The sequence below is a fragment of the Anomaloglossus baeobatrachus genome, chromosome 6 (assembly GCF_048569485.1).
Source record: "Anomaloglossus baeobatrachus isolate aAnoBae1 chromosome 6, aAnoBae1.hap1, whole genome shotgun sequence".
NCBI lineage: Eukaryota > Metazoa > Chordata > Amphibia > Anura > Aromobatidae > Anomaloglossus > Anomaloglossus baeobatrachus.
Window position 1 is genome coordinate 233,418,366 of NC_134358.1, and position 26,142 is coordinate 233,444,507.

Consider the following 26,142-nt stretch of genomic DNA (forward strand, 5'->3'; position numbering starts at 1 on the left):
GTTTCTTCCCTACTTGTTTAGTGAAATCCCAGTTCTGTAGCCCAGTACATGGGCTGGGGTCTACTGGTCTAGCTAGCAATGCTAACACACACACTTCACTAGAAATAGCTGCCCTGAATCCTACTTAAAGCGTTGTCGTTTACTGTAAATAATGACTTATTCAGTTGTCATATTTTCACAGAACTGTGTTTTGTACAGAACACATACTGCGAGGCAGAATTATTAGTGCCGCAAGACACAATTCAAGCTGCTTACAACAAATCTGGCTGACAGCCCAGACAAAATCCTTTGCCTGTAGATTGAGCGAGAAAAAAAAAATATATATACACAAGTATGTGAGCTGCCTTCAGTTCTCCATCTGCTATGTTGTGCTTAACCGCTTATCTCTAGCTTCTTCCGAGAGGTCAGCGGGAGACAGTAAGGCTATTCTCAGACAGGAGCAAACCTTACCGTGGAGCATCTCCATCCAGACACCACGCAGTTACTCACTTTCCAGAGAAGCCAGCGGAGCTCCCCAGAAATCATTAATATGGGAACATATAGACGTCTGGACACTTTATACAAGAATTTAACAAATAAGAACAAATAAGTGGCTGGACGACAAGTTGGTCTATTTCAACCAAAAATAGTTTTCTTTTTATATAAAAGCAGGTGAGAGTTTTACAAATTTCTCACAAATGAAAGTCCACGTAGCAGAGGCGAAGCATCGGATGTTCCCGGAGCACCAACATCTCCCTGGGGTTGGTGAATCGGGCAGTGTAATGTAGCTGCATGTGTGATGACAGATAGTAACTCCAGTTACACATCCCAATAACCCTCGCTACAGAGAAAACTGACTGTTCCAGCTTCAAGCACAAAAGTTCTTATTCCAGAAGGGGTCAAAGCTTTTTGTCTGCCCATTTTAGATTAAACTTTGCTGCTCGCTGTTTCTCATCTTCACCTGCAGAAATAAAGACATATGAATGTAAGCTATATCTGCCTATAGAATCAAAGACAGTACTAGCTGGATTTTTACATCTGCAATTATCTAAAAACAGAACTGCTTTAAGTCTGGCAAGCATGTGGCTTGTTAATGTCAGTCTATGTGAAATGCATCTGCATAACATTAATTTTACTGTACCAGAAGGCAGACTGCACCCTCCCACACACAGGGTCCGTGTAAAAACAAAATAAACCATTTTTTTCTGCAATGGGTTCTTATGATTTCATGTAAGCCGGGCACACATACACCAGGCCGTAACCAATAATGCAGTGTGCACCTGGCCAAACAAAGAACCAAAAGATGACAGTACAAGGTACACTCATTTCTTGTGTATAAGCAGAGCCATGTCTTCTGTGATAAAGCAAGCTGTGACTGATGGATACTGGTAACATCTGGCAGAAACTTGGTGCACATGGAAGTCATCATGTGCTTCATCAGTAAGCGTCATCTAGTCAAAGATCTCCTACCATAGACAATATACGTAAAAAGAGTAGGCATTTATAAAAGAATCTAAAAAAAAAAAATCCAAGTTTAAAAATAGACCGAATTTTCCGGTTTAGAAGACACTTTTTCCCCCTAAAACTGGGAGGGAAAAGGGGGCTGCGTCTTATCAACCGCTTTTGGCTTACCGGGGCGGCAGTGGTGGCGCAACGTCAGCAATACGGAGGGCTCGAAGGGGGTGTCACTGCAGTGGAGCCGCTCAAGAGGGTCAGTGTGCGGCAGCGGAGGGTCAGCGATACTGTAGGCTTGTGGGGTGTAGCGGCAGCAGGCGCAATTGATCTGCAGGCTGCTTTGAATCACTAGCAATTGATGCGATGGACTTCAATAAAGTCCATCAAGTCAACGGCCGGCGATTCAATGGAGCCAGCAGTCCGCCAGCAGATCAATGTCGCTCGCCACAGCAACACCCCACAAGCCCGCAGTATCGCTGACCCTCTGCTGCCGCACACTGACCCTCTTGAGCCATGACATGACACCCCCTCCTCCGAGCCTGCAGCATCACCTACACTGCCTCCTGTGACCTTCCTGAGCCGCTCCCACCACCACCGCCGCTTCCCCTGGTGAGTTAATATAAGAGACACTAGGATTATAAAACAGATCCTCATTTTAACAGTAAAAAATGTTTTTTCCTACTCTCCTCCTTCACATTTGGGGTGCGTCTTATAAAACGGAAAATACGGTACATCCTCATGTCTAGAAATCTGCAGTAGTCACAGGCTCCACTTTCAAAATGGTTTCTACCCAGGAGAGTAATGTCCCATGTCAGGGAGTGACCATCGGTGTGAAAAAAATGAGCTGGTCACTTCCATACCAAGTCGGCCACCTAGTCAGACACAGTCTATGTATAGACAGAGAATAGGGCAGGATTAGCTACTAAAATGAGACAGTCTGCTTGCTTCACACTTACTATTGGCTATGAGGCGTTTTCTCATCTGAAGTATATTATATTGTAACTTTCAAAAAGAATTATCTTGAGCTGGACAAACATTTGTACAAGCATTTGGAGAAGAAAAAAAAAAAAAAGTTTTCAAAAAGTGTACAGGAAACAAAAAATAAAAATTCACAAGTGATGGAACGCCCCATAAAAACAAGAGTATGGACATCAAACGTCACCGAAATTCAGAACGTGGTTATCTACACCATACGTACCCCAATTGTTGTCAGTGAACTGAACGGCTGGCTTTTTGATGACATCCCTTTTACGTGAAACAGAGAGAAATTCATTAGCTGCAAAAAGAAATATTTACACAATTAGCAGAAGAATGAGCATTAAAACACAGCAGGTAAAAGCTGACCGGCTGTCGAATAAAGATTTTGTGTTATCATGCCGTGGATTTGCTGCGGTTTTTGCTGCAGAATTGGTGCAGTTTTTGTTCATAAGCTTCATGCAGTCCTTCCCCAGCAAAGTCTATGAGAAATCTAAAATGGTGTGCGCACACTGCGTCTTTTTTCCTTCCAGGTTTTTCTGCAAAATTTCTGCAGCAAAAAAGCTGCAGCATTTCACTTCTTTTCTGTGTGTTTCCGTGTTTTGTCATGGACAATATTAAAAAAAAAAAAACACAGGCAAAAACGCAGCATACGGCGGAAAAAGCGTTTTTTTCTGCAAGTAGGTGCGTTTTTCTTTTTTGTGAAACAAATCCACAGTGCGCGCACAGGGCCTTAAAATGTTTTTGTTTTTTTTCTTTCTTTCTAATTCACCACTGGAGTGGGGCTTTATATCTTAGGCCTCTTTCACACATCAGGTTTTTTCCGTCAGGTTTTTTCCGTCAGTCCTAATCCGTCGTTTTGTTAAAAAAAATAGATCCAGTGCTGGATCCATGATTTTGTCATTGACTTGTATTAGCCTCTCCTGGTTTACCAATCAATAGCAAATAACATTTGCCATGTAAAAAAAAAAAAAAAAAAAAAAAAAAGTACGACGGATACTACTTTTTTTTTTTTTTTTACAGGATCCGTCGCATCAGTTTTACCACAATCTGCGAGGGATCCGTCTCATCAATCACAAGACGGATTGTGACTGATGCAAAAAACAAAACAAAACACAAAAAACTGATGTGTGAAAGAGACCTAAGTCGCCCAACAACTGTTTCCCACTAACTTATCACCCCCTCTCCGGTCGGTCACAACTCAATGTAACTCGGAGACCCTCCTTCTGACTCTCAGACTTGCACTGAACGCTTGTGATGTAACTTTTCACTTCCAGTCGGTCAGAAGTTAAGGGTACAAGATGGCACCGCAGGAAAAGAGTGACATCAATAAAGGATGAAGCCGCTAGAGGGAGAGTATAAGACAGGAGGCACTCCAGCGATGAAAAAAACACTGGAGTGGTGCTTTAAGAACTCTGTCAGGCAGCCAATATCATATGACCCGACTATGACAACTTCATACAAACATATGAGGCTGTCACACACGTGGCAGGAGACGCGTGGCCAGTCTGTGCATTGCAAACAGAGATCGGACCAATGATAAGGGCTCTTTCAGAATTCTAGTTCAGGATTAGAAAAGCATGACTGCTTTATTCCAGAAGCAGCACCACACCTGTGCATTTCATTTAGGATATTCTAACTTCGCAACATTGAAGTGAACAAATTAACTACAATACTACAAACAACCTATAGTCAGGTGATGGCGCTGTTTCTGGAAGAAAACAACTATGCTTTTCTAATTGAGAAGAAAACCTTTCCGTTTGGGGATGTTGCTTAAGAAAAGAAGGGAATTTTGTTTACTTACCGTAAATTCCTTTTCTTCTAGCTCCTATTGGGAGACCCAGACAATTGGGTGTATAGCTTCTGCCTCCGGAGGCCACACAAAGTATTACACTTAAAAGTGTAACCCCTCCCCTCTGCCTATACACCCTCCCGTGCATCACGGGCCCATCAGTTTTGGTGCCAAAGCAGGAAGGAGGAAACTTATAAATTGGTCTAAGGTAAATTCAATCCGAAGGATGTTCGGAGAACTGAAACCATGAACCAAAAGAACAATTCAACATGAACAACATGTGTACACAAAAGAACAACAGCCCGAAGGGAACAGGGGCGGGTGCTGGGTCTCCCAATAGGAGCTAGAAGAAAAGGAATTTACGGTAAGTAAACAAAATTCCCTTCTTCTTTGTCGCTCCATTGGGAGACCCAGACAATTGGGACGTCCAAAAGCAGTCCCTGGGTGGGTAAAAGAATACCTCGATAAAAAGAGCCGAAAACGGCCCCCTCTTACAGGTGGGCAACCGCCGCCTGAAGGACTCGCCTACCTAGGCTGGCATCTGCCGAAGCATAGGCATGCACCTGATAGTGTTTCGTGAAAGTGTGCAGACTCGACCAGGTAGCCGCCTGACACACCTGCTGAGCCGTAGCCTGGTGCCGCAATGCCCAGGATGCACCTACGGCTCTGGTAGAATGGGCTTTCAGCCCTGAAGGAATCGGAAGCCCAGAAGAACGGTAGGCTTCAAGAATCGGTTCCTTGATCCACCGAGCCAAGGTTGACTTGGAAGCCTGCGACCCCTTACGCTGGCCAGCGACAAGGACAAAGAGCGCATCAGAACGGCGCAGGGGCGCCGTGCGAGAAATGTAGAGCCGGAGTGCTCTCACCAGATCTAACAAGTGCAAATCCTTTTCACATTGGTGAACTGGATGAGGGCAAAAAGAAGGTAAGGAGATATCCTGATTGAGATGAAAAGGGGATACCACCTTAGGGAGAAATTCCGGGACCGGACGCAGAACCACCTTATCCTGGTGAAACACCAGGAAGGGGGCTTTGCATGACAGCGCTGCTAGCTCAGACACTCTCCGAAGTGATGTGACTGCCACTAGGAAGGCCACCTTCTGCGAAAGGCGTGATAGAGAGACATCTCGCATCGGCTCGAAAGGTGGTTTCTGAAGAGCCGTTAGCACCCTGTTAAGATCCCAGGGTTCCAGCGGACGCTTGTAAGGTGGGACTATGTGGCAAACTCCCTGCAGGAACGTGCGGACCTGCGGAAGCCTGGCTAGACGCTTTTGAAAAAACACGGAAAGCGCCGATACTTGTCCCTTGAGAGAGCCGAGAGACAAACCCTTGTCCATTCCGGATTGAAGGAAAGAAAGAAAAGTGGGTAAGGCAAACGGCCAGGGGGTAAAACCCTGATCAGCGCACCAGGATAAGAAGATCCTCCAAGCCCTGTGATAGATCTTGGCGGACGTTGGTTTCCTGGCCTGTCTCATGGTGGCAATGACATCTTGAGATAACCCTGAGGACGCTAGGAGCCAGGACTCAATGGCCACACAGTCAGGTTGAGGGCCGCAGAATTCAGATGGAAAAATGGCCCTTGAGACAGCAAGTCTGGACGGTCTGGGAGTGCCCACGGTTGACCCACCGTGAGGTGCCACAGATCCGGGTACCACGACCTCCTCGGCCAGTCTGGAGCGACGAGGATGGCGCGGCGGCAGTCGGACCTGATCTTGCGTAACACTCTGGGCAGCAGTGCCAGAGGAGGAAATACATAAGGCAGTCGAAACTGCGACCAATCCTGAACTAATGCGTCCGCCGCCAGAGCTCTGTGATCTTGAGACCGTGCCATGAATGCCGGGACTTTGTTGTTGTGCCGAGACGCCATGAGGTCGACGTCCGGCGTTCCCCAGCGGCAACAGATCTCTTGAAACACGTCCGGGTGAAGAGACCATTCCCCTGCGTCCATGCCCTGGCGACTGAGAAAGTCTGCTTCCCAGTTTTCTACGCCCGGGATGTGAACTGCGGAGATGGTGGAGGCTGTGGCTTCCGCCCACAGCAGAATCCGCCGAACTTCTTGGAAGGCTTGACGACTGCGTGTGCCGCCTTGGTGGTTGATGTACGCGACCGCCGTGGCGTTGTCCGACTGTATTCGGATCTGCCTGCCCTCCAGCCACCGCTGGAACGCCTTTAGGGCTAGATACACTGCCCTTATCTCGAGAACATTGATCTGAAGGGAGGACTCTGTCGGAGTCCAGGTTCCCTGAGCCCTGTGGTGGAGGAAGACCGCTCCCCACCCTGACAGACTCGTGTCCGTCGTGACCACAGCCCAGGATGGGGGCAGGAAGGATTTTTCCTTCAACAAAGAAGTGGGAAGAAGCCACCACTGAAGAGAGGTTTTGGCTGCCAGTGAAAGAGAGACGTTCCTGTCTAGGGACGTCGACCTCCTGTCCCATTTGCGGAGAATGTCCCATTGGAGTGGACGCAGATGAAACTGCGCAAAGGGAACTGCCTCCATTGCTGCCACCATCTTCCCTAGGAAGTGCATGAGGCGCCTCAAAGGGTGTGACTGGGCCCGAAGGAGAGATTGCACCCCTGTCTGCTGTGAACGCTGTTTGTCCAGCGGAAGCTTCACTATCGCTGAGAGAGTATGAAACTCCATCCCGAGGTAAGTCAGTGATTGGGTCGGTGTCAATTTTGACTTTGGGAAATTGATGATCCACCTGAACCTCTGGAGAGTCTCCAGAGCAATGGTCAGGCTGTGTTGACATGCCACCCGGGAGGGTGCCTTGACTAGAAGATCGTCTAAGTAAGGGATCACCGAGTGGCCCTGAGAGTGTAGGACCGCCACCACTGCTGCCATGACCTTGGTGAAGACCCGTGGGGCTGTCGCCAGGCCGAAAGGCAGTGCCACGAACTGAAGGTGTTCGTCCCCGATGGCGAAACGCAGGAAGCGTTGATGCTCTGGTGCAATCGGCACATGGAGATAAGCATCCCTGATGTCGATTGATGCTAGGAAGTCTCCTTGGGACATCGAGGCGATGACAGAGCGGAGAGATTCCATCCGGAACAGTCTGGTTCTCACGTGTCTGTTGAGCAGTTTGAGGTCCAGAACGGGACGGAATGATCCGTCCTTTTTTGGCACCACGAACAAGTTGGAGTAAAAACCGCGACCACGTTCTTGAAGGGGAACAGGGATCACAACTCCTTCTGCCTTCAGAGTGTTCACCGCCTGAAAAAGTGCAACGGCTCGCTCGGGGGGCGGAGATGTTCTGAAGAAACGAGTCGGAGGACGAGAACTGAGCTCTATCCTGTAACCGTGAGACAGAATGTCTCTCACCCATCGGTCTTGGACATGTGGCCACCAGGCGTCGCAAAAGCGGGAGAGCCTGCCAACGACCGAGGATGCGGTTTGGGGAGGCCGAAAGTCATGAGGAGGCCGCCTTGGAGGCGGTTCCTCCGGCGGTCTTCGTAGGACGTGACTTAGACCGCCATGCAGAAGAGTTCCTCTGGCCCTTCTCTGACCTGTTGGACGTGGAGGAATGGGACCTGGCTGAGGGCCGAAAGGACCGAAACCTCGGTTGTATTTTTCGTTGCTGAGGTCTGTTTGGTTTGGACTGGGGTAAGGACGAGTCCTTTCCCTTGGATTGTTTAATAATTTCGTCCAATTGCTCGCCAAACAAACGGTCGCCAGAAAATGGCAAACCGGTTAAGAACTTCTTGGAAGCAGAGTCTGCCTTCCATTCGCGTAGCCACATGGCCCTGCGGACTGCCACCGAATTGGCGGATGCTACCGCTGTACGGCTCGCAGAGTCCAGGAAGGCGTTCATGGCGTAGGACGAAAAGGCCGACGCCTGAGAAGTCAAAGACACAACTTGCGGAGCAGAGGTACGTGTGACCGCATTAATCTCAGACAGACAAGCTGAGATAGCTTGGAGTGCCCACACGGCTGCAAAGGCCGGAGCAAAAGACGCGCCTATGGCTTCATAGATGGATTTCATCAGGAGCTCTATTTGCCTGTCAGTGGCATCCTTGAGCGATGAACCATCTGCCACTGATACTACGGATCTAGCCGCCAGTCTAGAGACTGGAGGATCCACCTTGGGACACTGAGCCCAACCCTTAACTACGTCAGGGGGGAAGGGGTAACGTGTGTCATTAAGGCGCTTAGTAAAGCGCTTGTCCGGAAATGCTCTGTGCTTCTGGACAGCATCTCTGAAGTTAGAGTGATCGAAAAACGCACTCCGTGTACGTTTGGGAAACCTAAACTGGTGCTTCTCCTGCTGCAAAGTCGACTCCTCTATAGGTGGAGTTGGGGGAGAAAGATCTAGCACCTGGTTGATGGACGCTATAAGGTCATTTACTATGGCGTCCCCTTCAGGTGTATCTAGATTGAGAGCAACGTCAGGATCAGAGCCCTGAGCTGCGACCTCCGCTTCATACTCCAGAGAGTCCTTATGCTGAGACCCCGAACAGCGTGATGAAGTCGGGGAAGGTTCCCAGCGAGCCCGCTTTGCCGGTCTGGGACTGCGGTCCGTGTCGGAGTCCTCACCGTGGGACCTAGGTGTCACCCCAGGAGCACTTTGCTGCGCCGACCGAGAGGGGCCTGGGGGCAATGAACTCACAGTGCCCTGGGCCTGTGTTACCGATCTGGACTGCAAGGCTTCTAGTATCTTAGCAGACCATTTGTCCATAGACTGAGCCATGGACTGTGAAAGCGACTCAGAGAGTTTCTCAGCCAAAACTGCAAACTCTGTCCCTGCCACCTGGACAGTGGAAGCCGGCGGTTCTACCTGAGCCGAGGGTCCCACCAGTGCCCGAGGCTCCGGCTGAGTGAGTGCCACAGGGGCCGAGCATTGCACACAGTGAGGGTAGGTGGAACCTGCAGGTAACATAGCCGCACAAGAGGTACAGGTTGCAAAATAAGCCTGTGCCTTGGCACCCTTGCTCTTTGCGGACGACATGCTGTTGTCTCCTCTGAGAGTGATCAGTGAGGGTATATAGCCAAAAGCAAAATAATGCGGCCGAACAGAGAAAATGTATACAGTATACAATATTATATATATATATATATATATATATATATATATATATATATATATATATATACACACTTCGGCACCTAGGGGGGCCAGCACCTGGTAACCGGTGTGGCTTACCGACCGCCCAAAGCGGTTGTGTGTCCACCAGATTCCCCGCCTGGGCCTCCCAGAGCTGCAGAGCTCGTTCTGAAATCCTCCACCGGCAGAAGTGATTGTAACAATGGCTGCCAGAGTTCTCAGGGGAGGAGGGAGCCGTGGGCGGTGACTAATAAAGTGCGGGAATCTGGTGCCCCACAGTGTTCAGTGAGGGGGGAGGAGAACACCTAAGTATGCTCCAGCCCTCACTGCCGACGTCCAGTCGACCGTCCCGCCCTTACCCCTGACTGGCAGGCCCGGGGGCGGGAGTTATGGTACTAGGCCGCAGAAGCCGGGGACTAAATTTAATAACGCGGCCGACGAACAGGCGCGGTCGGCGCGGTAGTCCCGGTCGTCACAGAAAAAACAGCAGCCGCTGCAGCGTCTGTAACACAGGCGCTCCATGCGCCGTCCCCAAGGGGACACAGAGTACCTTTTAGATGCAGGGCCTGTCCCTGATGATACCCAGTCTCCTGTCCGTCAGATTCCCCCAGGGGCTGCGGAGGGAGCCCGGTCCTAGTGAAAGGTGACCGGTTAGGATCCCACTTCTCCCAGAGCCTCTAAGGGATGGGGAAGGAAAACGGCATGTGGCTCCAGCCTTTGTACCCGCAATGGGTACCTCAACCTTGACAGCACCGCCGACTTAGTGGGGTGAGAAGGGAGCATGCCGGGGGCCCCGTGGGGGCCCTCTTTTCTTCCATCCGATACAATCAGCAGCTGCTGCTGACTAAAATGTGGAGCTTGCGTGAATGTGTGCCTCCTTCAACACAAAGCATAAAACTGATGGGCCCGTGATGCACGAGAGGGTGTATAGGCAGAGGGGAGGGGTTACACTTTTTAAAGTGTAATACTTTGTGTGGCCTCCGGAGGCAGAAGCTATACACCCAATTGTCTGGGTCTCCCAATGGAGCGACAAAGAAAAAATAAATAAAAATGGGTAACATGCATATTAGGAGAGGTTAAATTAGGTATCCAGTACTTTAATATCATTTTAGATCAATAGCCTATCCTTAGAATATCAGATCAGAGGGGTGTGACAACCAGCAACCTGACCAATCAGCCGTCTCCAGTACCAGTGGCGTCCGAAAGTGATGTTGGAACCATGCTGTTTCGCTCAGACACAAGTGCATGGCGGCCACAACAGGGTACTTCAGATCCAACTGTACCCATGCGACTAGAAATGGATGTGCAGTAGCCGGCCATGACTACTATAAAGTTGACAGAGCAGTGCTGTTCTGCTCAGACAATGATCACTTCCATCCGGCACCCAAAACACCTGAAACGGAGTGAGTAAAATGCGATAGAGAGATAGATACATTATATATATATATATATATATATATATATATATATATATATACATATATATATATATATATATATATATATATATATATATATATATATATATATATATATATATATATATATATATATATATATATATATATATATATATATATATATATATATATATATATAAATCACATTCCACCCGCACCCATGTTACTCCATGAGCGATCTTGTTCTCAGCCCTAATCGGACCGAGAAAACAATTGCAGCATGCTGTGGCTGGAATCCGATTTGTTTTCACTCGCACCCATACAAGTCTATGGGTGTGAGCGAAACATTGCATTGCACTCACATTACATTGGTGTAATGCAAGTGCAGTGCGAGAATCACAAACTGACAGTGGAGGAGATGGGGAGATTAACCCCTCCCTCTCCAGCACCCGCCCCTCTCCTCCGGGGCTGTGCTGTGATTGCTGGATCGCATCACAGTGGCATGACAATCGCCTGACACTCGGCTTACACTCCAGCAGAGCGGGAGCTGCGTGTCATGCAATTCACTTGCATTAATGCCAGTGTGGCTGCAGCCTAATGCTATGCATCTCTGTATCTAAAGCTAGAAGCCAGGCCATAGAATCAGCCAACTCTAAAATCACATTAGGCTGAGGCCCGTACAGCAGTGTATAGAAGCCATATAGGCTGGCACAATATTCACCTGTTGTCCTATTCATGGTCTCTCCATACAACCTTTCCTGGATGAAGGATTTTGCCCTTTGCTGCAGTAGATCTCTTGCACTGTACTCTTCCAACTGTACTACCTTGTAGTTATCTTGTAACCTAAAACAAAAAGAAACAAATCCTCAGTGGCCGGCAATGACAGCGCCATCCTATTCTTAGCACAGTAGACAGGGGGCTTACGCTGTAGCAGAACAGCCCGGCTTTCAGACTAAACACTCGCCCGCTTCCTGAGAAACATGAGGAGGTTTTGTAGCTCAGTGACACAATGTTCTGGTTACTTTGCTCCGCACAAGATATCATTTCAGATGTCATAATGAAACTTCATGACAAACTAAACCATCTTCTGTTTAGAAATGTAATATCCACTTCCCATTGTGGACAATTATTCTTTCCCTTCCAGTCTTCCATAGACAGAGCCATATGAGGACTCTTCGGGTGAATGCCACCATTAATTTATAGAATGTATAGAAAATCAAGGAAAAAAAATCTTGGCACGGAGAAATTACAGAAACAATAACTGCAATTCTGCCAATTTAAAAGGTGCGAACTGAGCAATAAAAGTGACCTGGTTACTCTTATTTGTACAACAGGTAACACTAAATATCAGGGCTGTGGAGTCGGTAAGCCAAACCTTCAACTCAGACTCCTCAATTTCCCTTGCACCGACTCCGACTCCTACATATATTGCTTATAGTTAAGTGAAAAATTGATTGTAGTACATGAACATGTGTATGTGAAGAGCAGACATTTAATAATTTTTATGATACGATAATATATTTGGATAGAACATAAAATATATATTTATTGGAAGACAACTTTAGAACACAAAAAACTGTGATAAATTGTAAATATGTAATACACTATGTAATATACAGTAGCTTACATATATATCTTGTGTGTGGTGTGTGTAATATTATATATATATATATATATATATATATATATATATATATATATATATATATATATATATATATATATATATATATACATATATACATACATACATACATACACACACACACACACTGTATATATTACATATTGTATTACATATTTACAATTTTAGTTTGTGTTCTAAAGTTGTATTCCAATAAATATATTCTATGTTCTATCAAGATATCTTGATTATTGTATCATAAAAATGATTAAATGTCTGATGTTCACATTGTACTACAGTAAATTTTTCACTTAAATATAAGCATTATACTAAATATTTAGTATGTTTTTGTTGAAAACTGTTTTTTCCCTCTTAAATAGTGTTATATATATATATTACATAGTGTATTACATAGTGTTATATACAGAGCATATATTGTGTGTTATATATAACACTATGTAATACAATATGTAAGTGGCAAAAAACAGTTTTCAACAAAAACATAGTAAATAACATTTGTGCAGTCTATGAATTTGTTGTAAGAAATAGAATTGCCTCCATCAGATCCTCCTTCGCAGATGACCTCAAATCTGACCTAATAATTTTAAGGCTGGAGAACAACCTCTCTACAGTAACTTGGGTTGGAGGCAAAGCCGTAACCACATGGGCAACATCTCTAACAATTTCCAGGTATAAAGGAATTGCCTCATGCACAGTCAGTTTTGATGAACGGTTGAAGTTTTCTATTTCTTTGAGAGCAAGTGAAAAATTTTACTGAAATCTGGTCAATCTGCTGCTATAGGAGACGGAGTGAAATCTTTTTCCTTGCGGCAATGCTTTGCCTGCACCACGTCATCCAAATACTTGTCAACGTTAAACTCCTCATCTGATGAGGGTGAAGATATGGTAGCAGTAGCACTGTCAGGCCCCAAGTCCTCTTGCGCCTGGCAGTCCTGTAGCCGCTCATCCTAACTGCTACCTCACTCAAAGCTTCTTTTCCTTTAGTAAGCTGTTGATCATCAAGCAGTATATGATGACTTGGGTCCACATAAACAGCTGCCAGAAGAATTTTATTTTCCAATAGCTGTGTCTCTCTCCGTTTCATTGAAGCAGAAATGCCATCTGCGATTAAACCTTCTCTTTGGGACAGGCAAAATAGCAAGTTCTTCCACTTCCTTATGAAAATGCCAGGAGTTAAATCCTCAGCTTGTAATTTTTTAGTCACGGTAAATGGGCGATTAAGCAATTCCTTCAATTCAGCCACCTGTGTCTATTGACCTTCATTTAATGTTACTTGAGGGTTCACCATATCTATAAGAAACGATTTTAGTTCAAGAAATCGCTCAGTCATTAACCCTAGAATGCGCAACCATAGAAATCTACCATAGAAAACAAATAACCTAGCAGGCCTGCGAGGCCCCAGGTATGCGTTCTAGGGTTTAAACAAGTGCTGCCTCACCGAGTGGCTTGATAAACAATTGCCCCTTTCCCAGCACGTCTCTTCAAGATGGAATTAATTTTAGGAGTTCTGGCGGCAATAACCAACTTCCTCACATTTCCAATTAGATTTCCAGCACGTCCGCCCAGTTTCACACATCCGGCTTTTCGCCAGTTTGGCGGATGCGGCGCACGCCAGTTCATTACGATACAGTACAGTGGCAGCGCCGCAACTTCCAGGTCACATGACAGTATGTCACCGGCGTTTGTCGCGCTGCCACTGTACTGTATACACTGTACTGGAGTGCGCCGCATCCGCCAAACCGGTGAAAAGCCGGATGTGTGAAACCGGGGTCCCTCTTGCAGACTCTTATTGCCAGCTGCAGCGTGTGCACAACACAGCGCATTTGATGAATATGAAAGTGTTTTGAAGCAGCTCCAACAAGATCATCTAATTCTAAAGTATCATTTTGCTGTTCTTCTGTTGTAATATCTGTTTGTGCCTGAGTTACATGAACAGCACTGTGGCCTTCCATCTCACACATACTAAATCCTAAATGTTCTTCTAGATGTTGTTCATTACTCTCATTCATCAATTTAATTGTACTTATCAAGTTTGAAGCATTGTCCTTTACAATAGCAAGAACCTGTTCTTTTTTGAGATCGTAATCTTGCAGAACTTTTTCCACTAAGGCCTGGAGAAACTGGCCGGTGTGATGAGCTTTACTATCTTTTACTGCCAGTCTTGCTAACAATTTCTTTCTTGTTACAAACATATCAAACATTGATGGCAAAATAGTTCAGTGAAATGCAGTGACTCCGGGCATCTCAGCAAAGGCAATGGGTTTCAAGATAGGAAATTCAGACACATCGTGTTGTGAGGATCCTCACAAAGAATGAGCATGTCAGTTTGTGTGGCCTTTTTCTAATCTGCTTTTGCTATTGAAAGCATTATCTATCTAGGAGCTTAAAAAGCTGATCTGCTTTTGCAGCTGACAAACGTATCCTCAAAAAACGCGGCAAAAACACTGTGTGTGAATGTAGCCTTAGATCAGGAAAAGAACAGCCATTTATAGGACATTTCATAACTTTCCCAAATTCCTGTGAAAAAATATTCAGCACATTCTGCATTGCACTACTGTCCCCAATTTATTATATATTTTAGGAGTCTGAGTCGATGCATTTTATACCGACTCCACCAAAATGAGCTCCGACTCCACAGCCCTGCCAAATATCAAAAGAGTTTTTCCACAATTTACTGCTGTAAAAAAAAAAAAAAAAAAAAAGCAATTTTTAAAGACCGACAACTTATTTTTCTGTTGAGAGAGCTGAGGGCTGTATTTTTTTTTTTTATTGTCATTTTAAAAGAAGTTGTCCACTACTTTTACATTGATGGTCTGTGTGACGACACGGACTCTCAGTGCCTAGCAAGGGTTAAAGTTTCTTAACATTCAGCTGGACATGAAGATATTTTGTTTATAAACGGGGATAAGCCTCCCATTGTTTCGTTTCATAGAGTCTAGTGTGAAAGCAACTTCACATATAACAAGATCGCTGACGACATCGTTGCTACATCACAGTTTCTGTGACGAAACAACTTCACCAGCGACCTCGTTATGTTTGACATATACCAACGATCCTCCCCCTGCTGAGAGATCTTTGGTCGTTGCTGAATGTGCTGGGCCATTTTTTGCTCGTTGGAGTCCTGCTGGGCAGGATGGATCTGTAGGTTTGACACCTACCAACGATCTCGTTAATGACCTAGACGAGAACTTAAGAAGTGTGACACGTAGGTGTGTAGTTGCGACACCTTTTCCGCGCCCCCTCTGCATCGATTGGTTGGCGCTGAGAACAGTAAGCAAACACTCGGGAACGAAGGAGGGATGAATCCGGGGGCAGATGCAGCTTCGATCCGAAAAGCAAGCAAAGCAACCGGGAACAAAGAACGAATGAATCCGGGTGGAGTCGCAGGTTCTATCCTAAAAGCAAAGCTTGAGCATAGAACGATACAAAGTTGCCTTCTAGGCCGGCCGCCTAATCAGAACGCAGTATTGGCCCGCAATTGGAGCGGAGGGGTGTGGAAAAGGCGACGCATATGCATGCCTACGTGGCTTACAGCGTCAAACACTACGCCCCTATTTGAGGTTTGAATCGTTACATAGCTGCTGTGTGACAGGGTCCCAACGACCACCGAGATCGTTATACAGGTCGCTGCATCGTTACTAAAATAGTTGGGAAAATGACTGTGTGTCACCTCACCGATTTAACACCGATCCGGAAACTGTGATGTAATAACGATCTCGTTATATGTGACTGGACCTTTAAAGCGCTTGTTGACTTGTGTAATTACCTTGGCCAGAGGATCAGATACCCTGACAAAAAGAGAATTTTGTTTACTTACCGTAAATTCTTTTTCTTATAGTTCCGTAATGGGAGACCCAGACCATGGGTGTATAGCTTCTGCCTCCGGAGGACACACAAAGTACTACACTAAAAAGTGTAGCTCCTCCCTCCGAGCATATACACCCCCTGGATAACCAAATATAGCCAGTTTAGTGCAAAAGCTGAAGAATAGCCACCCACCAGTAGAGATAGAGCAAAAACCGGAACAACCGGAACCTCTGTCTACAACAACAGCCGGTGATAACACGCGGAACAAGAAACTGCCAACAGGCAACAGGGAGGGTGCTGGGTCTCCCATTACGGAACTATAAGAAAAAGAATTTACGGTAAGTAAACAAAATTCTCTTTTTCTTCATCGTTCCTATGGGAGACCCAGACCATGGGACGTCTCAAAGCAGTCCATGGGTGGGAAATAAACAGAAAACTGTGAAGTAGGCGAAACCTAACTTCACAAATGGGCGACAGCCGCCTGAAGGATGCGTCTGCCCAAGCTCGCATCTGCCGAAGCATGAGCATGCACTTGGTAGTGCTTCGAAAAGGTGTGCAGACTAGACCAAATGGCAGCCTGACAAACCTGCTGAGCCGTAGCCTGGTGCCTGAAAGCCCAAGAGGCACCGACAGCTCTGGTCGAGTGTGCCTTGATCCCCTCCGGGGAGGCACCCGAGTACACTGGTAGGCATCAGAAATGGCCGACCTAATCCAACGAGCCAGGGTCGGTTTAGTAGCCGAGAGGCCCTTATGCCGACCTGTGGTCAGCACAAAGAGAGAGGTGCACCGCCTAAGAACAGCGGTGCGTGACACACAGATCCGGAGCGCCCGCACCAGATCTAAAGTATGCAACGCTTTCTCAAAGCGATGAACAGGAGCCGGACAAAAGGAAGGCAATGAAATGTCCTGGTTAAGGTGGAAAGGAGATACCACCTTAGGTAGAAAGTCCGGAGTTGGACGGAGAACCACCTTGTCTTGATGAAAAACCAAAAAAGGTGACTCCGAAGAGAGCGCAGCTAAATCAGAGACTCTCCTGAGGGAAGTTATGGCCACTAGAAAGACGACTTTCTGTGAAAGACGAAACAAAGAAACCTCCCTAAGAGGCTCAAAGGGGGGTTTCTGCAAGGCCGTGAAGACCAGATTAAGGTCCCAGGGATCCAAGGGCCGCCGGTAAGGCGGAATGATGTGAGATGCGCCCTGCATAAAGGTGCGCACCTGAGCCAGCCGGGCGATACGCCGCTGGAACAACACTGACAGAGCCGAGACCTGTCCCTTGAGGGAATTGAGTGATAGTCCTAGCTGCAGACCGGACTGTAGAAAGGACAGGATGGTCGGCAAGGAAAAAGGCCAAGGGGCATGGCCGGAAGAACGACACCAGGACAGGAAAATTCTCCAAGTCCTGTGATAAATTTTGGCCGAGGAAGACTTCCGAGCCCGAGTCATAGTGGAGATGACTTCAGAAGGAATGCCAGAAGTCATCAAGATCCAGGACTCAAGAGCCACGCCGTCAATCTGAGAGCCGCAGAATTCTGGCGGAAAAACGGACCTTGTGAGAGAAGGTCTGGGCGGTCCGGGAGATGCCACGGCACCTCTACGGACAGATGGAGCAGGTCTGGGTACCAAGCTCGCCTGGGCCAGCCTGGAGCAATGAGGATGACCCGACGGCCCTCCATTCTGATCTTGCGCAGGACTCTGGGCAAGAGAGCTAGAGGGGGAAACACGTAAGACAGACGAAACTGGGACCAATCTTGAACCAGCGCGTCCGCTGCAAAGGCCTGAGGATCGTGGGAGCGAGCCACGTAAACCGGGATCTTGTTGTTGTGCCGGGATGCCATTAGATCCACTTCCGGAGTTCCCCACTTGCGGCAGATTGACCGAAACACTGCCGGATGCAGAGCCCACTCGCCGCTGTCCATGGCCTGACGGCTGAGATAATCTGCCTCCCAGTTTTCTACGCCTGGGATGTGGACTGCGGATATGGTGGACTTGGAGTCCTCCGTCCACTGAAGGATGCGTTGAACCTCCAACATTGCCAGGCGGCTGCGAGTCCTGCCCTGGTGATTGATGTAGGCAACCGCTGTCGCGTTGTCTGACTGGACTCGAATGTGCTTGCCCGCCAACAGGTGGTGAAAGGCTACAAGAGCTAGGAGCACAGCTCTGATTTCCAGCACATTGATCGAGAAAGCTGATTCGGACGGAGTCCAAGTGCCCTGTGCTCGGTGGTGGAGGTATACTGCTCCCCAGCCGGATAGACTGGCATCCGTGGTGAGAATCACCCAGGACGGGGCCAGGAAGGAGCATCCCTGAGACAGAGAGAGGGGCCGAAGCCAAAACTGAAGAGAGCCCCTGGTCTGTGGCGACAGAGCCACCAACCTGTGCAAGGAAGAAGTCCGCTTGTCCCAACAGCGGAGAATGTCCAGCTGCAGAGGACGCAGATGGAACTGGGCAAAGGGAACCGCTTCTATTGATGCCACCATCTGACCCAGCACCTGCATTAGGTGCCTGATGGAATGACGGCGGGGCCTCAGCAGAGAGCGCACCGCCAGATGGAGGGACTGCTGTTTGACTAAGGGCAGCTTGACAAGTGCCGGCAGAGTCTCGAACTGCATCCCTAGGTACGTGAGTTTCTGGGTCGGAGTCAGAGTGGACTTGGGCAGATTGACAAGCCACCCGAATTGAACAAGAGTGGCGAGAGTGAGCGAGACACTCCGCTGACAGTCTGCACTGGATGAAGCCTTGACTAGAAGGTCGTCCAGGTAAGGAATCACTGCCAACCCCTGGAGGTGCAGAACCGCAACCACTGCTGCCATGACCTTGGTGAATACTCGAGGGGCCGTGGCTAACCCGAAGGGGAGAGCCACGAATTGGAAATGTTCCTCTCCGATTGCAAAACGGAACCAATGCTGGTGTGAAACTGCAATTGGCACATGCAGATGGGCATCCTTGATGTCGATGGATGCCAGGAAATCTCCTTGGGTCATTGAGGCAATGACTGATCGTAGAGACTCCATGCGAAAATGCCGCACCTGAACATGCTTGTTGAGAAGCTTGAGATCCAGGATGGGCCGGAAGGAACCGTCCTTTTTGGGGACTAGGAAGAGATTTGAGTAGAAACCTCTGAACCGTTCCCGGGCGGGAACCGGTACAATTACTCCGTTAGCCTGCAAGGATGCCACAGCCTGAGAGAAGGCGGCGGCCTTGGAGCAGGGGGGAGTTGACAGAAAAAATCTGTTTAGCGGGCTGGAAGAGAATTCTATCCTGTAGCCATGGGAGATGATATCCCGCACCCACTGATCGGAGACGTGTTGAAACCACACGTCGCCAAAGTGGGAGAGCCTGCCACCGACCAAGGACGTTGCTGGCTCGGCCAGATAGTCAAGAGGAGGCTGCCTTGGTGGCAGCAGCTCCTGCGGACTTCTGTGGACGCGGCTTCTTGCGCCAGTTAGGCTTCTGGTCCTTGGCTGAGTTAGTGGACGAGGCCGAGGGCTTAGAGGACGACCAGTTAGAGGAACGAAAGGAACGAAACCTCGACTGGTTCCTTCCCTGGACAGGTTTCCTGGTTTTAGTCTGTGGCAAGGAAGTACTCTGCCCGCCAGTAACTTCCTTAATAATTTCATCCAGTTGTTCACCGAACAGCCTAGACCCAGCAAATGGGAGCCCAGCAAGGTACTTCTTTGAAGAAGCGTCTGCCTTCCACTCTCGAAGCCACAAGATCCTGCGGATAGCGAGGGAATTAGCCGAAGCCACCGCAGTACGGTGAGAAGCCTCCAGCATGGCAGACATGGCGTAGGATGAAAAGGCTGAAGCCTGGGAAGTTAAGGCAACCATTTCAGGCATAGAGTCCCTAGTGAGGGAATGCATCTCCTCTAGAGAAGCAGAGATGGCTTTGAGAGCCCATACTGCTGCAAAAGATGGGGAGAACGAGGCCCCTGCCGCCTCATATACAGACTTGGCCAGAAGGTCAACCTGGCGGACAGTGGGATCCTTAAGTGAGGTGCCATCAGCCACTGATACAACTGTCCGGGCTGAGAGTCTAGACACCGGAGGGTCTACCCTTGGTGAGTGAGCCCACTCCTTGACCACCTCTGGTGGAAAAGGAAAACTGTCATCAGAACCACGCTTTGGGAAGCGTTTGTCAGGACAGGCTCTGGGCTTGGTCACAGTGGCCTGAAAACTGGAGTGGTTAAAGAACACACTCCTTGTTCTCTTAGGCAAGGTAAACTGGTGCTTTTCTGCCAGAGAGGGTTGCTCCTCTGATACTGGCGGATTGAGGTCCAGTACAGAATTAATGGACGCAATCAAATCACTAACATCTGCATCACCCTCGGTCAGATCAATGGGGCACATTGAGGTAGCGTCCGAGCCCACAGCAAAGACATCCTCCTCGTCCTGCGAGTCAGCTCGTGAATCAGAGCCGCGGGACGAGGAAGGAGAGGGGACCCTGCGTCTCCTTTTAGGAGGACGGGGTCTGGGAGCAGATGAAGAATCCTCTGTGAGCTCTGCAGAGCGAGCCGTAGCAGCAGAGGCGCCCTGAGAAGGGGGCTGATGCATGCTCAACAGAGTCCGGGACAACTCTCCCATGGAGTCGGCAAAGGACTGGGAGATAGACTTAGAGAACAACTCTACCCAAGCCGGGGGTTCAGCCACCGGGGCCGGAGCAGCCGGAGGGACCACTGGGGAAACTCCAGGCTGAGGCACCAGCATGTTAGAGCAGGCATCACAATGTGGATATGTGCTCGGTTCAGGCAGTACGAGATTACATGCAGTGCATATTGAGTACAGCCTTGCAGCCTTGCTCCTAGTGTGAGACATGCTGCTGAGGTGGGGGCTCTGAGCCAGAATGACCCCCAGAGAGTGTATAAGAAGGTTCACAACCGGAGGTTGTGGCTTACCAGACCGTTTGTGTGCCCTCCGGATCCCACAGCTCGGACCCCCAGACAGATTATGCAGAGATGCTGCAGCCAGCGCCGATCGATATGAGAACGCTGATAAAATGGCGCCGGAGCAAGGAGAGGCGGCGGGACCTAGTCAAAGAGCGGGATCCGGAGGGCCAAGGAGATATACAGGGGAGGGAAACATCTCCTCAGAGAGGAGTGTCCTCCCCTGTGCCGAACGGCCGGTGGGCGGCGCCGCACTGTCCCTCTGCATGACTGACATGCAGGGGCAGTGAAAACGAAACTAGGCCTCAGGCGAAGCCGGGGCCTAAATTTTACAATGCGGCCGGCGCGCAGGCACCCTCGGCGCGGTTCTCAGGTGAAAACCAGAGAACCGGCCGGAAATGACAGAAAAGTTATATAACACACTCTCCCCAACAATAAACTGCAAGGGACCCCCTGACAATAACGTCTCAAATACTTAGCTTGTGAGACGCAGGGCCAGGTCCCTGAGGGATGAGTGCTCCGTCCGGCAGGATCCTGAAAGGGCTGCGGATGGAGACCGGTCTCCTGCAAGGCAGTGAGAACCGTGCTGGCTCCCACTTCAAGCCAGAGCCCGAGGGATGGTGAAGGAGCGCGGCATGTAAGGCTCCAGCCCTGAAATCAACCTTAACAACACCGCCGACACAGTGGGGTGAGAAGGGACATGCCGGGAGTCCAGGCTTGGACCCACTTTTCTTCAAACTCTTTAAAATCAAAAATCAGATGAGAATGCATGTGTGGATGTGTGCCTCCTGAACACAAAGCATTGAACTGGCTATATTTGGTTATCCAGGGGGTGTATATGCTCGGAGGGAGGAGCTACACTTTTTAGTGTAGTACTTTGTGTGTCCTCCGGAGGCAGAAGCTATACACCCATGGTCTGGGTCTCCCATAGGAACGATGAAGAAATCAATTGTGCGAACCTCCACTGTATTACTGCATGCGATGTGACTGGGCTGTCTCTCCCTTGTCACTGTCAGAGACCATTACTACTAGGGATATTTTATATGCGGCTTGAAATCTAGCCAATAAGAGCCCAGTCTTATCCACCAATCGTGAAGACCCCAATGGTATAAATGGAGAGCTCAGAGGTATAAGAAGGAGGATGTCCATTGCCCGAGTTGACTCTTGCTACATGATATCATTACATGATACCAACCTAGGATCTGCGGATACGACTGGCAAGCCATAGCTGAACCTGGATTATAATACTACATGGACTTCAGCATCAAATGCAAGGATTCGGTTGTGATATCAAAGATTACCTAAGGAAGGAATTCAGCTTGGGACAATCCAGCCACCTGACTACAGGCTTTGCACCCCTCAGCCAGCTTCCTAAATCTGGCATTATTCCTTTCTCGGTGGGTGCCCGCCGAAAGCGGGGTGCTGCTGGATTGGAGTAAGTAGCCCTGGAAGCTCTGAGGCACGGACATTCTAATCCGTGGTGAGCCAGCGGAAGGGTGAGAAACTGTTGCTGGGTACATTCTGTGGTTTTGCTGGTTATGTGCTGTTAATTGTTTGGGGATCCAATAAAGTCTTAATATTGTGATTCCCTCACCCTCTGTTGTCTGAGTAGTGTTCCGCCCATGTTTAAGGAGGTCGGGCGTTCAGTTGGGATAAGCCCTGGACCATGTCTTTCTAAAGGAGGCCGGACCAGCAGACGACACTGACCCCCGTGTCTCCACAGTCTGTCCTTAGGATAGGTCATCAATGTCTGATCAGCCGAGGTCAGACACCAGGCACTCCCACCGATCAGCTGTTTCAGTGCCGGCAGCAGGAAATGCTCAGTTCCAGAGCTGCCCCATCAACTGATAGAGGCTTGGTACTGCACATCTGTCTCCTATTCAAATCAACAGGAGGCAGATATGTAGTACCTGACCATTATCAGTTGACGGGACAGCTACAGTACAGAACCTTTCCAGTTGCGCACTCTCGCTACTGGCCGCAAGAACAGCTGATCAGTGGGGGTGCTGGGTGTCAGACCCTGGCTGATCAGACATTAGAATAACTCATCCGTGTAAAAGTAATATCCACCCTCTAATATGGATAGAAGCTCATTTTAATTACATATGCAATTAAAGAAGCAAAAAAAAAAAAAAAAACACAGACAACATATACAAACCAAATTTTGTCCGCTAGAATGTGATTTACACGAACACTGAGGGCTTACAGGGCACAGAGAAAATAACCAAAAGGGGCGATGGAAAACTAGATAGCCCTAAAATCTGGTACTACCTTGCCGCAGAGGTTAGCACCCTAAAAGCAAAACAAGCTGTGGCGCGCCCGCTCAACGTGGACTTCTGATAGTTTTTCACACAGTTGGATGCAGACTATCAGTCTACCTGGCCTCCTAATGACCCTGCATCTAAAGTTAGGGTGGGAGAAACGTGTTGAGGCCTATGATTTTTCTTCATAAAAAGTATATTCTTTTTCTTAATTTTCAGCTCTGACTTGCCATTTTTGTTCCACAGTACATTAGTGAAACAGTTAGTGAAAAAGAACACTTTATTGGTTTTTTTCCTAACCATCACGTTTGTATCCAAGTTTTATATACATGCTTGTATTGGAATAAAGACAAAAGGATTTTTTTTATTCATATCTTCCTGGAGGTGAAGCCTTTTTCTTCTATTTTGGATTGCCTTTCGTTTTGATCAGGACGTGGTTTTGTGCACACTGTATGTTGAGATTGGGTGGGTGAGCTGACAAAAAAAAACTTTCTTTATAAATGTCTGTGTTTACACCTTGTATCACATATGTAATAAAAATTAACTATCTAAAGGGAACTTTTGGATAATAGTAAGAACTTTATTTACTTCCCTTGCATATCTTACTCAATATTAAATGAATATGGCGATCAACATCAATTCTGGCTTTTTTTTGTTTTTTAACAACCTTGAAATGTGTGGGATATATAATAGGAAATTATAAATATATATATATATATATATATATATATATATATATATATATATATATATATATATATATATATATATATATATATATATATATATAGTGTGTGTGCGTATGTATGTGTATGTATATATATATATATATATATTATAACATACATACGAAGTATATATTAGAATGTGTGTGATAAATAATAGGAGATATACCGTATTTTTCGCTTTATAAGACGCACCCCCAAATTTGGTGAAGGAAAAGAGATTTTTTTTAATGTTAAATGGGGTACGTTTTATAATGCCAGTGTCCGTCTACCAAATCATATAGGGTATATGTCCCTCATAGCCCCCCCATCCTAAAATTAGCCCCCTTAATCTGGATATGGCCCCCTTATATTGAATCTATATTCCAATATAATCCCTTGTGCTGGCACACATCCCCCAGTGATGCCACATATCCCCCATTGCTGGCACACGTCCCCCTGTGCTGCCTATGGCCTCCTATGGATGGCACACGGCCCTTTGTGCTGCCCATGGCCCCCTATGGATGGCACACATCGCCCTGTGCTGCCCATGACCCCCTATGGATGGCACACGTCCCCCTGTGCTGCCCATGGTCCCCTATGGATGGCACACGTCCACCTGTGCTGCCCATGGCCCCCCTATGGATGGCACACGTCCACCTGTGCTGCCCATGGGCCCCTTGGGATGGCACACATCCCCCTGTGTCTGATATGGCCCCTATGCTGCTGCCCATAGTAAAATAAAAAAAAAACTCTTTACTTACCTTCTCCAGCGCTGTCCTCCCTCCGTGCTGCTGAGCTCCTCCACTTCCTGCTTCTTGGTGCCGGTCATGTGATCACCACAGCACAGTGACATCATCTCTATGTGCCTGATCACAGCGGCAGCAGGGAGAACGGGGAGACACCGGTAAATAATCGCTGGAGGAGGTAAGTAAAGCTTTTTTTATATTAGGATGGGAAGCAGCATGGTGGCCAAATCTAACACAGGAGGGCGTCACAGGTGCCATCAAAGGGGGGCGCAGGCACATATAATATGCGCCGCTCCCCCAGCCCATCACCGCGGTGTGGTTTCATCATCACGGTGATGGACACCGGCAGTGCATATTATATGAGCGGGAACAGTAGATCTCCTGCTGCCTCCACCAGCCTGCCTCAGCCCCCAGCACTGCTCCAGAGCTGCCCCCACCTTCCCTGGGCCTTGCAGTATATAATCCATATATTTGGATTATAAGACGCACCCTCTACTTTCCACCAAAATTGGGGGGAACAAAAGTGCGTCTTGTAATGTGAAAAATATGAGATATAGAGATATATATATAAAAAAAATGTTTTATTAAATATTTAAACTAAATTAAATAATCCGAATATAGTTAGCGCAACATATGTAACAAAAGCAAAGTGGGCAAGTAGATCACAGTAAAGTCCGTGGAAAAAATCCAAATCCTCCAAAAGAGAACTGCACTAGAACTAATTCCACAGAGCGAAAATCAATTGGGTGGAATTGAGTGTAAGTCAGGAAGAAGGGAAACAGATTACAAATGTATGTAAACTAAGTGGACATTCAAACAAGACCAAGAAAGGCAGTCAGTCCATAGGATCAGGGAGGAGCAGGCTACTGTATTCATAAGCGCTGAAACACCCTCCAGTAAAACCAGGTTTTGTTGAAAGCCTCATATCCATTGTATAAAGATGCCTTCAAGGCCTCCATGTGAATTAAATTGTTAGGCTCTGTGCGCACTAGAAATGAGAAGTTTCTCAAGAAAATTTCTTGAGAAACTTCTGGGAGTGAAAGATTTCCGGCCCTCCGGAAAAAATCCGCACCAAATCCGCATGCGGATTTGCCGCGGATTAGCCGCGGAATAGCCGCGATTTTCCCGCGGGTGGTTCCCTGCGGATTTTTGCAGGCTGTACTGCCGAAATCCGCAGGGTACCTGCGGAAATAATGGACATGTTCATTTTCTCAAGAAAGTTTCTCGAGAAATTCTTCTCAAGGAAATTTCCTGAGAAAAATCCGCACCAGTGCGTACAGCTTTTTTTTTTACCATAGAATTTGCTGGGAAATGTCTGCACAAAGATTGCAGACATTTCTCAAAAAATTTCCGCGGCAAATCCGCGGGAAAAACGCACTAGTGCGCACAGAGCCAATACCTTTGAAATCCAAAAAGGGACAGACTGGGAGCTTTGGCTCTCCTCCATAACAGAGCA

The 26,142-nt window shown here is 47.6% G+C and overlaps 1 protein-coding gene across 1 annotated transcript in view; it reads right to left on the minus strand.

The window, feature by feature from the left end:
- Positions 1–592: 592 nt before the first annotated feature.
- The window catches only part of NOL7 (nucleolar protein 7), a 44,376-nt gene continuing 18,826 nt past the window's right edge, over positions 593–26,142 (minus strand). Inside the window, exons 6-8 of the mRNA XM_075316449.1 lie at positions 11,362–11,483; positions 2,633–2,710; positions 593–940 (exon numbers count right to left, since the gene is read on the minus strand). Coding sequence (XP_075172564.1) covers positions 879–940; positions 2,633–2,710; positions 11,362–11,483 — 262 coding nt within the window. The 3' untranslated portion in view covers positions 593–878. The remainder of the gene's footprint in view (positions 941–2,632; positions 2,711–11,361; positions 11,484–26,142) is intronic.